General features: G+C 41.4%; 1 protein-coding gene across 2 annotated transcripts; it reads right to left on the bottom strand.

Annotated features, from left to right (window-relative positions):
- Window positions 1-6,377: 6,377 nt before the first annotated feature.
- LOC144464258 (granzyme A-like) lies at window positions 6,378-11,774 on the bottom strand. 2 transcript variants are annotated; one of them, XM_078170593.1, is made up of 5 exons: window positions 11,622-11,774; window positions 10,082-10,217; window positions 8,870-9,005; window positions 7,544-7,819; window positions 6,378-7,448 (listed from the first exon to the last, which is right to left on the bottom strand). In XM_078170593.1, the coding sequence occupies exons 1-5, from the start codon at window positions 11,668-11,670 to the stop codon at window positions 7,287-7,289; spliced, it is 759 nt and encodes a 252-aa protein (XP_078026719.1). In that variant the 5' UTR covers window positions 11,671-11,774; the 3' UTR covers window positions 6,378-7,286. The 2 variants fall into 2 exon arrangements, with proteins under 2 accessions (XP_078026719.1, XP_078026718.1); XM_078170592.1 differs by lacking the exon at window positions 11,622-11,774 and adding an exon at window positions 10,410-10,530.
- Between the last annotated feature and the right edge of the window lie 4,058 nt (window positions 11,775-15,832).

Below are 15,832 nucleotides of genomic sequence, written 5' to 3'. Positions count from 1 at the left end.
CAAGAAACACAAGGAATGGACATTAGACCAGTGGAAATCTGTGCTTTGGTCTGATGAGTCCAAATTTGAGATCTTTGGTTCCAACCGCCATGTCTTTGTGAGACGCAGAAAAGGTGAACGGATGGATTCCACATGCCTGGTTCCCACTGTGAAGCATGGAGGAGGAGGTGTGATGGTGTGGGGGTGTTTTGCTGGTGACACTGTTGGGGATTTATTCAAAATTGAAGGCACACTGAACCAGCATGGCTACCACAGCATCCTGCAGTGACATGCCATCCCATCCGGTTTGCATTTAGTTGGACGATCATTTATTTTTCAACAGGACAATGACCCCAAACACACCTCCAGGCTGTGTAAGGGCTATTTGACCAAGAAGGAGAGTGATGGAGTGCTGCGGCAGATGACCTGGCCTCCACAGTCACCGGACCTGAACCCAATCGAGATGGTTTGGGGTGAGCTGGACCGCAGAGTGAAGGCAAAGGGGCCAACAAGTGCTAAACACCTCTGGGAACTTCTTCAAGACTGTTGGAAAACCATTTCAGGTGACTACCTCTTGAAGCTCATGGAGAGAATGCCAAGAGTGTGCAAAGCAGTAATCAGAGCAAAGGGTGGCTATTTTGAAGAAACTAGAATATAAAACATGTTTTCAGTTATTTCACCTTTTTTTGTTAAGTACATAACTCCACGTGTTCATTCATAGTTTTGATGCCTTCAGTGAGAATCTACAATGTAAATAGTCATGAAAATAAAGAAAACGCATTGAATGAGAAGGTGTGTCCAAACTTTTGGCCTGTACTGTACATGTAATTCTAGCATTTGAATTTGGATGAAATGACAAAAATGAACATTGTAGCCTTCAAATCCATCAGCTCCACATCATCTCAAAACTCCGATCAGTTCAGGTCCCGGCTTCAAATCTGCAAACATTTCACACCTTCAGAATTTAGAGCTGCACTGTGGAGTTATTTTTTTCTGTAATCAACCAAATGTTATGTATACATTTATGCTGTTCGTATATTTTAATACGAAAAGAAATGCACCTAAGGTTACAATCATATGACCAATGCGCTGACGGAAGTAAACAGGGAAGCCATCCAAGCGGTTTTGTAAGGAGGCGGGTTGGGGTGGTGGATGGGTCCCAAAAACACAGACATTCCAGGAGATGCATGTTCAGAACCGTATCAACTTTGAGTCATTTAAGGTACGTCCTCAGCATATTTCTTTTCCTAAACCTAACCTCTGAAACTTTATGTTAATAACATGAGTGAACATTCACGTCATTCGTGGGGTGCTAATTCTCAGGATATCATACTAACTGTTGTGTGTACATTTTCATAGGATATCATATACAAACCTTTCTATGAGGATATGTTAATTCATTGTATGTAACTTACCAAAACACATTGTGTGTTAAACAGTTCTTAAAAAAACATTTGATTGCATGTCCTTCCTCTTAAAACATTTGAGAAGATGATTTTAAAGTATTAAAATGTAGAATTGTTCACGTCCATGTTTACTTACTTGCTGTCATCTTCTTCACTGATTTTGCTTTTGTATTGCTGCATATTTTGGTATAATAATGTGCAACCAATCAAAAAGCATTGCCCAGTTACACTTTAGTTTTTGTATGAGATATAATTGATTGATAAGTGACCTTAAGAGGTGCTGGTAGGTGGATTTTGTGAACATCCATCAGAGCTAGGTTAGATGTTTCTCCCTGTGCCCGGTCTTTATGCTAAGCTAAGCTAACCAGCTATGCCAAAACTTTGAGTGTATTTTCCAAAATGTCAGACTAGCTCTTAAAAAAATTTGACTCTGACTCACCTGCCAGGATAAAACAGTTTCCAGTCACCTTTATAAAACAAGATTTCACTCAATGAGTATGTGTGTGTGTGTGTGTGTGTGTGTGTGTGTGTGTGTGTGTGTGTGTGGGTGGGTGGGTGTGTGTCATCACGTCATGAGTAAGTGAGGGAAAGGTGAGGCAAGGTGGGCAGCTCATCCAACACACACAGGTGATGCAAGCCCAGGTAAACATTTACTCTGTGTGTGTGTGTGTGTGTGTGTGTGTGTGTGTGTGTGTGTGTGTGTGATCTCCATGGCAGAAATGGCTTTTTAAACACACCAAAAACATTCATAAACAGCCGTGCATTCATCCATTCGACAAAATCCGCTAATAAGGGTGTGGTGAGCTTTGATAGTTTCGGCGGCACCGAGGTGGGCCCGTGAGCCTTTGTTGGTGACCATGGAAACAGAGTAAACAAACGGGCAGATGGTTGGTCAGTGATAATTCACTTAGAGCTCAAATAAAGGACATGCTGGAATTTCCTGGGTGTGGTAACATTTTTTTCTTCACCCTCACAAGAGAGCAGGTTAGCTGCCAAGGTAAGTATTTTTTCTAGTTGTAACGTCCCACACACACACACACACACACACACACACACAATTCTATTTCAGCAAGATAACACAGGTTGTCACGCAGCAGCAGCGTGCTTTATGGATGGCACAGTCAGTCGGCTCACTACTTTGTTCCAGACTAAAATATCTCAACAACTATTGGATGGTTTGCTGTGAAACCTTCAACACTTGTTCATGGTCCTCAGAGGATGAATCCTACGGACCTTGGTGATCCCCTGACTTTTCCCGTAGCGCGTCCATGAGGCTCACATTTGTGATTTTGAGTGAATTATCAGGAAATTTGGAATCAAGAGTCACGGTCTCCTCAGGATAAAGTGATAACTTTCCTCTGGCGGCATTATTAGTTAAAATTTTTAATTTTTGGTTTTACAAATATCAGCCGAACTAATAACATTGCCATCAACCTCAGCTGTAAATTGTTTTTAGTGTTGTTTAGTACATGTCACATTGCTTACATGCTACAGTAAGACGTGTTAGCATGTCAAAGCCTCACTGAGCATGACAAACTCTTTGTTCCTTTTTTAATTTAATATCATGTAATTGGGACTAATAAGCATGAATCCCACCCAGTTCTGAGGAGAAGTAGGCTTCCAAGTACATGTGTATTTTTCTTCATTTATCACTCAGACTATAGGCAGAAAGTAAGTAATATGTTTGAGAGGGATGTCCCTCTCATCATGTCCCGATGATCCTCGGATCGGGTATTGGCGCCGATCACGTTATTTTTACAAAATCGGAATCTGTAATAAAAGATCGGAGGAATCAAAACAACAAAAATGGCCAGGTTTTTCATCTATGTTGTTCATTGTTGCCTCTGCTTTCCAATGTACAGGGTTCCTACACATTTGGAATTTCAAAATTCCATACTTTTCCATACCCTAATTTCCAGACTTCTTGGCATTTTTTCAGAATATGCGACATCTGAGTAAATATATCAGTGTATCATATTTCACATCATATTTAATTATTCTTTATAAGCGATTGTAGCCAAGTACCATAATGGCATGCAAATAAAAACTCAGGTAAGTTCAATGTCTGGGCTGAGGCAAAAATGTTGGGACTCTGGGTGCAAGCGATGCAGTAACGAGAGGTCGGTGTTTTTTCCTTTCATGTGGCTCAGAATCGCCTTCTCCCCCATGATGGCGATGTCAAACGATTTCACACAAAGCTTGCATCTAGCTCTGTGTGTGAATTGGGAATCCTTGGCCGACCAGTATTTATATATGGTATTGTCAAGCCATCCATTCAAAAACTTGCATCTACCCATTGTGAACCACGTGAAACTCGTCTTCTTGTGGAAGGTGCAGTGTTGGAGTGAAACTTGATACCTGGGGGGCTGGAGGAGGGTCATGGGGCAGCGGACTGGTCATACCACTTGTCAATCAGGTAAAAGGGGCGGTATGTTTTCTGAGACGTTTGCTCTCACGCAAACTGTGCTTGGCCCGGGATAAAACACGATCTGGATTGATTAAATTATTTTTGGAAATACATAATTTTCTATTTTAGAAAACAGTAGCCTATTTTAGAACAGTGGTAATAGTCTGGAAACATAAATATTTTTCCATACTTTATTTTTCATTTTCCATACTTTTTAATACCTGGAAATTGATCAAATTTATTTCCATACTTTTCCATACATGCGTAGGAACCCTGAATGTATAATACTTCCAAACTGCTGACATTTTCGCTGCCATTAGCATGCTGGCTGTCCATGCCAAAACAACAAGTTATCTGTCTGAACGTCACTCCCCCGCCTGCCCAACGTTAACACGCTCATCTCATATGTTTACGTTTGGCAGGCAGATGGGCAGCTAGTAATGGTGGCAAAATGTCAGCAATATCAAACTTTTATACATTGGAAGGCGAAGGCAGCACAACAGCCACTTGTAAAGTGTGCAAGTCTAGCGGTTTGCGAGGGGGAAAAGACAGTTCATTTCAACACAACCAATTTGATATGCCATCTGCAAAGGAAACATTCAGCACTGCATGCCGAGTTCGAGGCAGCAAGTAAAAAGCCACAGAACCAACCGACATTGGCAGAGGCTTTGAAAAGGAAATAGAAATTTCCCCAGGACCATGATAAAGCCAAAAAGATCACAGCCAAGATAAACAAACCTTATGGGACAACTTGGATGCATTCTTTTTTTTTCTTTCTTTCTTAATGCTTTGCAAAGTATCGGATCGGACTCGGTATCGAACTCAGCTTCAAAATAAAGGACTCTGTATTGGATCAGATGCAAAAAAAATGTGATCGGGACATCCCTAATGTTTGACAAGAAATGGTGTATGAAACAAAATAGGACTGGTTTTGATCTTAAGAGATGTAATAATGATGGAAAGAGCTATAGTCCTGCTTTTATTTGAGGTTAAAGGAACTGTACACAATATTCAGACCATTAATAGAGGTGGAAACAACATTTGCTAAAAAAAAAAAAAAAAAAGATTAGTGGAGTGGCCTCCTGTTACTGCTCAATCATTTAACATGGCCGCCGAAATCAAGTGGCCAGCGCTTCACAGAAAATCTAGCTAGCCACTGACTCAGCCACCTCCACTTTTAGAAAACCTCTGAGTCATAAATATGCTCTGAATATTATAAAGACCTTTTTAAGTTAGTTTTTTGACTGATTACTAGCCTAAATTTTCTCCAAAATCATGATCATATATGTAGAGCAATGTTTTAAACATGTGGGACTCCCACAAAGGGCCACAAGATAAACCTGAAAGGTTCTGAAATCATGAAGAGGATAGGAAATTTATAAAGAAAATCTTTCTGCTTCACAAATTTGTGCTGATCTTTTCAGACTTTCCTCTAACCTTTGCTTCCTTTTCCCAACTTGTGAATTAATGGGCCATTATACCTCTTCAGGGATCCCAAAGCTAAGGGTTGGAAACCACAGATGTACAGCTATGTTGTCAGTTTTGTCTAAAGTGTACCATTTTTACTGAACTATTGTAAATGTGGATTTCAGGAAGACCTGGTATTCATGTAACAAAGCTACTTAGGATAAAAAACAAACAAACAATAAACATGACATTTTCTATCATCTGTTATTATCAGAACTAGGTTTTTTAATTATTAAAGTTATTTTCAGTTCTGTAAAGTGAAATAATCTCGACTCTCATCTGAGTGACATCTCCTCTCTGTATTACTGCTCCTCAACTCCAGCAGAGAGCACCACCTAGTGATGCAGCATGAAAACTGAGCATCAGTGCCACATTTACAGTAAGTCCCAGGTCGTGAGGACTGCATGTGTACAGTAGATGTAACTGGCAGTCTAAGCTGAATTCTGTGTGACAGGAAAAGCCCACAAGAATTTAAAGTGGGGAGCAAATATTGCAGAGACAAATGGGTTCCTTTAGCACACAGTAATGAAAGAGAACGGCAATATTTAAGATAAGAGACAAAGAAGCTGGTGAATAATCCCTCCAAAAATGTTACTGTGCCAGATTTGATTACAACGGCAAACATTTCCTTTGAATGTGTTTGATGTGTGTTCACTGTTAACCTCTCCTTCAGTATTTGATTTAAGGCACTTTTGCAACACTTGTGTGACATGTTGCACGTTTCCTGTCAGGGGTCTTTAAAGACGACGTGTGAATTTGTGTCTTGTGGTCTGAGCAAGTACACCATCAGCAAGATCTTTGTTTTTCCACCTTATGATTCAGAACATAATGTTCTCTGCATTGAAATTACTGTAATTGTCTCATGCATGACGCATTTTAGCTTCATCTACAGTCACATGACCTATGGAGGAGAAAGACAAAAAAAAGAAAACGCTCTGTCATGTTTACTGAGACATCAAAGGTTTTTAATTTGGACGCTGCTCTCACATGACTTGAAACCAGAGAACTGAAACACAAATCTGTGATACCATGAAGGTGTGAAATTACTGTACTCTAGCCACTGTCATGAAAATGCGACAGTCATAAAAAGAATAAAAGATAGAGATATGTATCTGCTCTAAAGATAGTAGAAAATGTCATTTATTTGAAGGTTTCATGCAGTAACAATATGAATCAATAATGAGGAATAATGTGCCCAAGAATGAACCTTTAGCATAAAATCTTTCCACAAAGCTGAAGCCTCAATGTCAGTTAAAGCGTTTGATGAAGGAAGTGGTGAAGCAGTTTGTTTGATTCTTTGCTTTCATCTTAGCTCTTTGGTGTCACCCCAGAAAAAGACAGAAAAAATGCTGGTATTGAATGAGTCTGCAAACCACTGATACGTTAAATTAACATGTTATTAAATAGTGGATACGCTCAAACTTTACGTTTCAACAGTGCTGAGGTTAGTGTGTGGTTAGGGTTAGGCCACAAAAAGCCTTGGTTGTGGCAGGAAAAGATCATGTTTGGGGGCACAATCTCATCTAGAAAAGCAGCAATGTCTCTACGGAAAACAACCGCTTTTTCTGACACTATCCCAGCAGGAAAAGCAGCGAGGTCTTGGTGAAAAAAAAGGTGCTTGAAACACAGTGACAGATCCTTAAACAACACCCACATTTGGAGCCTAAAAAGCAGCTGGAAAAACAGCAATGACTTGCTAAACCACACATGGTTTCGCTGTTTGTTGGTCTCGAACAGTGGTCTGCAGCTTAGCAGGTGTCTCGCCTAAAACACACCATCCACCATCTCCTCAATCTCACGATCACAAGGTTAACGTATTTGTGGTTTACAGAAACGTACATTGCCAACATGATCCTCTGGGGACTGGCCTGCGGATGTACAGCTTTAAAAAATGTCACTTTCACTTTAAAAAGATTTCTATGATGCAATTCCCTTTTTCTATACGATGTATCTACTTAAGATAAAGTGAACGTAGCAAAAAGTACAAAGGTAAACAAGCTTTATACAGAGTAACGAACAAGAAAGTCTCATTCCATTTCAGACTTCTTCATCGTCTTTTTGATCCAGTTGAGTTGACTCTCTGAGAGAAACGAGTACACTCCGGGCTTTTTAATCTGGCCACACCCCTTTCCAAAAGAAGCGACACCGACGAGTGCTCCGTTGCATAACAGTGGTCCTCCTGAATCCCCCTGGAGAGAGTACAAACACACAACATGTCATTTTTAGACACACATAGCAGTTAAGGTGGCTTCTTCCTTGACACAAAAATTTAAAGTGTACTCACCTGACAGGTGTCAACTTGTTTTTTTCCATCTGAACCAGCACATATCATGCCTTTGGTGATAACAGGGTCAAAATTGTAATATTCAGGAGAGTTGCACTTCACTCTGTCGATCACAGTCACGTTGGCAGACATCAGGACATCTGAAATTTTCTTGGCAACGTTGTTTGTTTTCCCCCATCCAGCCACCAGACAGCTGCTGCCAGCTGCTGGTTCTTTGACGGTGTTACCCAACGGGAGACATTTCACCGTCTTGGTTTGCTTCGCCGGTTTGGCAAGCTGAAATTTAAGAAAGGAAACATTGTGTTTTGATGCTGAATGTCTGTGTTTTGCCTTTAGCACTTGTCACAGCACCGGGAAAGAAGGTTTTCACGAATGCCTGTCACAATGTCTGCCGCAGTTATTTTTATTTTCTCACTGTCTCCAGGCGCTTTTACCTCACCCAGGCCCATGCATTCCCTGCAAACTCTCTGGACTTGCCATTCTCCATCCGTCCACCAGATGCCCTCAGACTTTACCACCAGTCCCAGTCACTTGACTCTCTCATTTACCTGCTAACCTGTTTCCACTTTCCCTCATCAGCCCAACAGTATATAACCAGTCCATTTCCACTCATGTGTTTTTGCTTTCTACCCACCTGAACCTGATGTATTCCTGGTTTTCCCTGTTACCTGTTCCTCGTTTTTTTGGCCTGCTTACTTGTCGAGCCCCTCCAGGGTGTGTTTGACTGTTCGGACTGCAATCATTTTCCCTACCTCTAAGCCTATATTGTGTTAAGCTTTCAGTAAATTTCCCTTCATTATACCTGCTTGCCTGGTGTGTTTTGTCTGCATTTGAGTCTTCCTTTTATTGTCAGAATCCACCAGCCTTCTTGTTTCTTTCTTTTTTAAATCTTTTGTACCTTTCTTTTTGCTTGTCAGACATATAATGTGCTTTTAGAAGCCCATGAGTGCTTGAAAATGTTTCCACCTTCCCTAAATGTACTGTGCTTCTTGAAACATTTTTTATTGTTATGGGTAAAAAAACAACTCTCAGCTACAGACACTCTGCAGCAGATGTGTCATTACCAGGCTGGTTTGTTCAAGTCGAATCACTTTGACCTGATTTTGGATGTTGTCTATATTTGGAGAAAAATGCCAGTAAGCATTTAAGATATGCAGCTGCCTGCCTTTGCATTGGCAATGATTTGACTTGGATTAAATCTGATGTGCAGTCTGGCATCTTTAAACAATCGTAGATATTAACTTCAAACAAATTGCTCCAAATATGTTTCTCAGTCTTGAATAAACTTCCTAAATTGCAGATTGTTGCATCTTTGCTTCGCCTTACCTTGAGCAGCATGAGGTCATTGACCCCTTCTTTTTCATCAAAGCAGGGATGAGGATAACTCTTAACACTGATGACCTGCCTGGAGTCCTTTTCCTTTTCGCTGATGGAGTGCACCCCCAGTAACACCTTCTTAATGCTGCAAAAGCAAGAAACATGTGTTTTTATTAGTTCACATGCCCTAATGTTGAATCTGCTAGGAGTGCATAAATAATGATAAATTGATTACTTTATCACAGTTGCATCTTTACATGTGCATCATCAAATACGACTTATAATAAGGTCGGGATATGGCTTCTTTTCTCCAGTATAACTAGGCACAGGGACTTCACTGGTACAGTAGTTAAATGGTGAGTTTGTCTTCAAACAGAGGTGATATGACGGTGGTTACTGAAAGTGTCAAAATTGACTCTCATAGGTGTGGGCTGATGTAAAATGTAATGTTTATTTTCACACTACATTTTTAGCTTCAGTCTCTGCCTCCTTTGGTGCAACAAAAAAGAATAGGCTAACAGGCTTTAAAAGTGTTATCTATGGACTTGTTCAGAAATTCACATACAGGATGGCAGTGGCTCTCAAACTTGATCTTTTGCTTGTTTTGCTATGAGGAGTATTGAGGAAACTAGTGACAAAACATGCAAGTTGGAATTTTACTAAAATATTATCTGAACCGTAGCTGGTATCTCTCTTAGATCCTGCTGTGCAAGTGAAAAATCAAGTTAAAGTTCACCTTAAGTGCAGATACAAATGTCACAAGGCTCAAGAGCACATCCTGTATCCTTTGTGGTTTCTCGAAGTGACATTTTTGCTTTCTTCCCTGCCAGAAGTCTGTCCATCATGCACTTTAATTAGTTCTATCAGAATACATTTTGCTAAGCTAAATCTTGATAATAGTACTAGGATCGAAACACTCTTGGTTTGTTATTGTTCCTTTATCATTCAGATAATCTAGTTGCAGCCCCCTACAATGACTACCACTGTGGTGTACTGACATATACTCACCTCAAAACAAGAATAAATTAGTTCGACACATGTGAGTATGCAACGCAGTCTCACCAATATATGTTTCACATGCTTTTGTGTCTGATTAGGTTACCTTTATTTCATAAAATTCAAACCCCGTGGATAATATCTTTCATCAGTAAAAATTAAAATTAGTTTCTGTGCATATCATGAGATTTGACAATTTTTCAAATGTATGTATCTTGTTCTTACCCAACACAGTGGGCGGCAGTCAGCACCCATTTTGGATGGATCAGTGTCCCTCCACAGATCGGATTCAGCATCAGAGCCATGAAAGGCATCGAGTGGGGCTGCACTTCTTTCCCACCAATAATCTTAGAACCATGACCTAAAACACAACACACACTCCGTTAATCAGTTTAACAAAAGAGTAGATGAATTAGTCAGAAACTGGTCATCCAAATAAAACACATCCCTGGCTGCACTGTAATATTGAAAGTAGCATTACTTTCTGTATGTTTACATGAATAAAAATGATATCAGATGTAAATGACTGGGATATATAAAATAGATTACTCACTGGGCTGGACAATGAGGAAGACAACACAAGAGATAAAAACAGTGAAACCCCTCAGGCAGAACATTTCTCCTGATCTCTCTTTGATGTGATGGTGAATGCTCTGAAACCCACCCCGATGCACACACTCATCTTTATGTGTTGAGCTCGAGGATGTGGTCTGACCGTGGAAATGCATGCGTCAGCAGAATAGATGCAAGCATGACATGAGAATAAATGCAATTTATTGTCATGTAGAAGCAAAATGAGTTTACTCTGTAGAGTGATTGGGGTCAGCCTTCAGATAGATACCATTTTTACTGAACTATTGTAAATGTGGATTTCAGGAAGACCGGGTATTCATGTAACAAAGCTACTTAGGATAAAAAACAAACAAACAATAAACATGACATTTTCTATCATCTGTTATTATCAGAACTAGGTTTTTTAATTAAAGTTATTTTCAGTTCTGTAAAGTGAAATAATCTCGACTCTCATCTGAGTGACATCTCCTCTCTGTATTACGGCACCTCAACTCCAGCAGAGAGCACCACCTAGTGATGCAGCATGAAAACTGAGCATCAGTGCCACATTTACAGTAAGTCCCAGGTCGTGAGGACTGCATGTGTACAGTAGATGTAACTGGTAGTCTAAGCTGAATTCTGTGTGACAGGAAACGCCCACAAGAATTTAAAGTGGGGAGCAAATATTGCAGAGACAAATGGGTTCTTTGAGCTCACAGTAATGAAAGAGAACAGCAGTATTTAAGATAAGAGACAAAGAAACTGGTGAATAATCCCTCCAAAAATGTTACTGTGCCATATTTGATTACAACGGCAAACAATTCTTTTGAATGTGTCTGATGTGTGTTCACTGTTAAGCTCTCCTTCAGTATTTGATTAAAGGCACTTTTGCAACACTTGTGTGACATGTTGCACGTTTCCTGTCGGGGGTCTTTAAAGACGACGTGTAAATTTGTCTCTTGTGGTCTGGTCTAAGTACACGATCTGCAAGATCTTTTTTTTCTCCTTATGGTTCAGAGCTTAAAGGGATAGTGCACCCAAAAATGAAAATTCAGCCATTATCTACTCATCCATATGCCGATGGAAGCCCTGGTGAAGTTTTAGAGTCCTCAAACCCCTTGCGGAGATCGGCAGGGGGAGCGGCTAGCACACCTAATGGCAGACAGCGCCCCAGACTAACGTCCAAGAACACAAGATTGAATCCACAAAGTACCTCCATACTGCTCATCTGTAGTGATCCAAGTGTGCTGCAGCCCCGACATAAAATGTTGTTTGGAAAAACGTCATGTGAACTCTGTTTTTAACCTCACTGTAGCCTGTAGCTCTGACTGCTTCTCTGTGCTCTGCGCTCATGTGTGCACGCTTGCGCGAGACCAGTGAAAGCATTAGCTTTGCTTACCCGTGTTTACATCACGTGACACGTGCACCGCAGGGGGAGACAACGGTAACCACAGAGCTAAAAGATAATTTGCACTACGGTCTTTTAGCAAAGTACAGCGCAACATGTCTGAAGACTTTGAAACTGAGGAGGAACAGCATTTCTTTGTTGAGCCGTATTTGTTTGAGCCCAAGTATACGGACGGAACTCAGGCTACTGGACGAAGCAGGCAGCTCATGAGCCTAACCCTCAGCCAGCCGCAGAATACCGGAGTCGAGCACTAGAAACCTGGTGGTGTAGTTGTTTCAAATGCAAAGCAATGCCAACAGATGAGGAAAGTCTTTGCTGCTCAGACTGGGAATTATGCTTGCACTTGAGAATCTGGACATCAGTACTGACGAGACTAAAGGCCCATTTATGCTCAACGTTAAATACGGATACGGATACGGATGGAGCCTTCTGTCCGTGCTCCGCATTCATTTCGTCCGTATTTCTGCACGTTTCCATAAAGCTTACGGATACGGGCCAAACGGAGCAGTACCACCGGGAACCGTGGGGGCAGTGTTGCTGTCACTACCCGATACGTAGCTCGCCAACACTCTGAGCTTACCAAAAAGGATTTCAGTGCCCTTTTTAACTTTTTAAGCAGCTGTGGAAAGTCCGTTTTTATCTCCGGCCCGATCCCCACACTTGGGCGTGGAGCGTGCCGCTTCTCGCGGACCCTCTCTCTCCACACCTGGCTTCTGTCCGCCTGCAGTGCATGTGGCCTTGGTTTTATTGACAATTTTAATCTGTTTTGGAACCGGTCTTCCTTCTTCAGGACCGACAGACTTCACCCCAACAGGCTGGGTAGCCACATGCTATCCGCAAACATTCAGCACGCTGTTCAATCTGCTCCTCATGACTGACTGTTTACATCACACGCCCCCTCCACGGAAACTCTACCTCCACCTGCATCAGTAGTGGCACCGAGTACTGTTCCCCCTGCCAGCTCCCCCTACCGGTCTCATTTGTCACCAACACTCTCACCAGAAACATTCCCGATAGAGATCATCATAAGGTACAGAGCACCCCGTCCACACAGCAAACCTCGTGATTATAACCTCCTGCACCCCACTTCTATACATCGCACAGGTGATGAGCACCAGTTTGGCACGAACATTAACTTGGCCGTGCTGAACATGCGCTCTCTTTTAAATAAAACTTTTATTATAAATGACCTGATTTTAGACAATAATATTGACAGTATTCTTTTCACAGAGACATGGCTTGGCACTGACGCACCAGTTGTTCTCACTGAGGCCTGCCCAACACATTTTAACTTTTTATTCTCTACTAGGGGGGGTAAAAATGGAGGCAGAACTGCATCTATAACCAGAAGCACACTGCACTCAAATGAAGTTTCTTTTAACAGTTACTCATCATTTGAACATCATGCCTTTGTTTTTAGCAGTCCTCCTATTCTCTGCATCACAGTTTACAGACCACCCCCCGCCATTCTGCCTCTTTTATCAGTGAATTCTCAGAACTATTAACAATCATACACACCACTTACAACAGGATTTTAATAACTGGTGATTTTAATTTACATGTTGATAATACCTCGGATACAATGTCCAGAGAATTTTTAAACCTTTTAACCTGCATGGATTTTAAACAGCACGTCACACAGCCAACTCACAACAGAGGACACACCCTGGACCTGGTCATAACCTATGGCCTGTTCACTGGTGTGTCCTCTGTTGTTGACCTGGCTGTGTCTGACCACTACTGTGTGTATTTTAACATCACCAGTTTTAGCCATCAGGAGGCCCCGGTGAGAACAGTAAGGAAACGCTACCTAACTTCTGAAGTGGCTGCAAATTTTATCCAGCACCAATTTTAAAAATACAGCCAAGATTTCAACAGATGCCCTCTGCGAGGACTTTGCAGACCACTTCAGAAGTAAAATCAATGACATCAGATCCAGTCTTTTATACCAACAGAATGTAATTTTTAACACACCTGGATCATTGCTTTTACCTGCGGAAACACTGGAGAGTTTTGCCCTGGTTGATGCAAGGACACTTGGTCGAGTTTTCTCCCAGGTAAACCCAACAACCTGCCTTTTAGATCCAATTCCCACATCACTTTTAAAAACATTTTACGGATTCTTTGAGGAACAGATTTTAAATATAGTAAATTACTCTCTTCAGACGGGTGTCTTCCCCACCGCCTTCAAAACGGCGGTGGTGAAGCCCCTTCTGAAGAAGAGTAATTTAGATCCCAACACTTTTAATAATTACCGACCTGTATCCAACTTACCATTTTTAAGTAAGATTTTAGAAAAACTGTTTTTTAACCAAGTAAATTATTTTTTAAAAGGAAACAATATTTTAGAGAAATATCAGTCTGGTTTTAGGATGAACCACAGTACAGAGACAGAGACAGCCCTTGTAAAGATTTTAAATGATATCAGGTTTAATGCAGATTCACAAAAACTCACAGTCTTGGTACTACTGGATCTAAGCGCTGCCTTTGATACAGTAGATCACCACATTTTATTAAACAGACTCAGAAACCTGGTGGGCCTCTCTGGTACTGTTTTTAACTGGTTCAGCTCTTATCTCACAGATCGTTGTTTCTTTGTAAGTATGGATACATGTTCCTCCAGAACGCATGAAATCAGGTGTGGGGTTCCCCAAGGGTCAATTTTAGGTCCACTTCTTTTTAATCTATATATGCTTCCCCTTGGGGACGTCATCAGGAGGCACGGCATCAGCTTCCACAGTTATGCAGATGACACACAGTTGTACATCGCCGTGTCTCCTGATGACACAGGGCCGATTGAAACCCTTTTAAACTGTATTTTAGATATCAGCTCAACCAGGACAAAACAGAGGTTTTAATTATTGGTCCTGAAGGCAAGAGAGAGAAACTTTTACCAAAACTACAAGATTTTAAACCTTCACAGTATGTGAAGAACCTGGGCTTAATTTTTGACTCTGAGCTTAGTTTTATTCCACACATAAAAAATGTAACAAAAATAGGTTTTTATCATCTTAAGAATATAGCCAGAGTCCGCCTGTTTCTTTCTCAGGCTAACACGGAGGTGCTGATGCATGCTTTTATCTCTTGTCGTTTAGATTACTGTAATGCCCTGCTCTCTGGTCTTCCCAAAAAGGGTATCTCTAACCTGCAGTTACTTCAAAACTCAGCCGCACGGGTGCTGACAAGGACCAGAGGGCGGGCGCACATTACACCAGTTTTAAAATCGCTGCATTGGCTCCCCGTGTGTTTCAGGATCGATTTTAAGGTTCTTTTATTAGTTTTTAAATGTCTTAACGGTCTTGGGCCATCTTATTTATCTGACCTGCTTTTATCATATCAACCCTCGCGGATCCTGAGGTCCTCCGGCACCGGCCTTTTAATTGTTCCAAAAGTGAGAACAAAAACCCACGGGGAGGCTGCATTCAGCCATCAATATCTCCTCCACAGTCGCCATGTTTGTTTTTGACTTTGTTGTTGTCATAAACTTTTGACGCTGGGCTGCCTCCTGGTGGATATATTGGTTAACATCCATGCCAACGTAAAGGGCGCATGGAAGTATGTGGGCAGTGACGGTAACATTGTTTGAAACGGACGTATACATTTTCATACGTAAAGGGAGCATAAATGGGCCTTAATGCTCTTCAGAGACCATGCATCACCAATCACCCTGAGCATGCACACGTGAGCGCGGAGCACAGAGAAGCAGTCAGAGCTACAGGCTACAGTGAGGCTAAAAACAAGAGTTCATAAGACATTTTTTGAAACAACTTTTTATGTCGGGGCTGCAGCACACTTGGATCACTACGGATGAGCAGTATGGAGATACTTTGTGGATTCAATTTTATGTTCTTGGATGTTAGTCTGGGGCGCCGTCTGCCATTAGGTGTGCTAGCCGCTCCCCCCGCCAATCTCCGCAAGGGGTGTGAGGACTCTAAAACTTCACCAGGGCCTCCGTTGGCATATGGGTGAGTAGATAATGGCTGAATTTTCATTTTTGGGTGCACTATCCCTTTAAT

Source organism: Epinephelus lanceolatus, chromosome 9 (assembly GCF_041903045.1).
Source record: "Epinephelus lanceolatus isolate andai-2023 chromosome 9, ASM4190304v1, whole genome shotgun sequence".
Classification (NCBI taxonomy): Eukaryota; Metazoa; Chordata; class Actinopteri; order Perciformes; family Serranidae; genus Epinephelus; species Epinephelus lanceolatus.
Note: the sequence above shows the minus strand (reverse complement) of the source record. Positions and strands in the feature narration are given on the sequence as shown.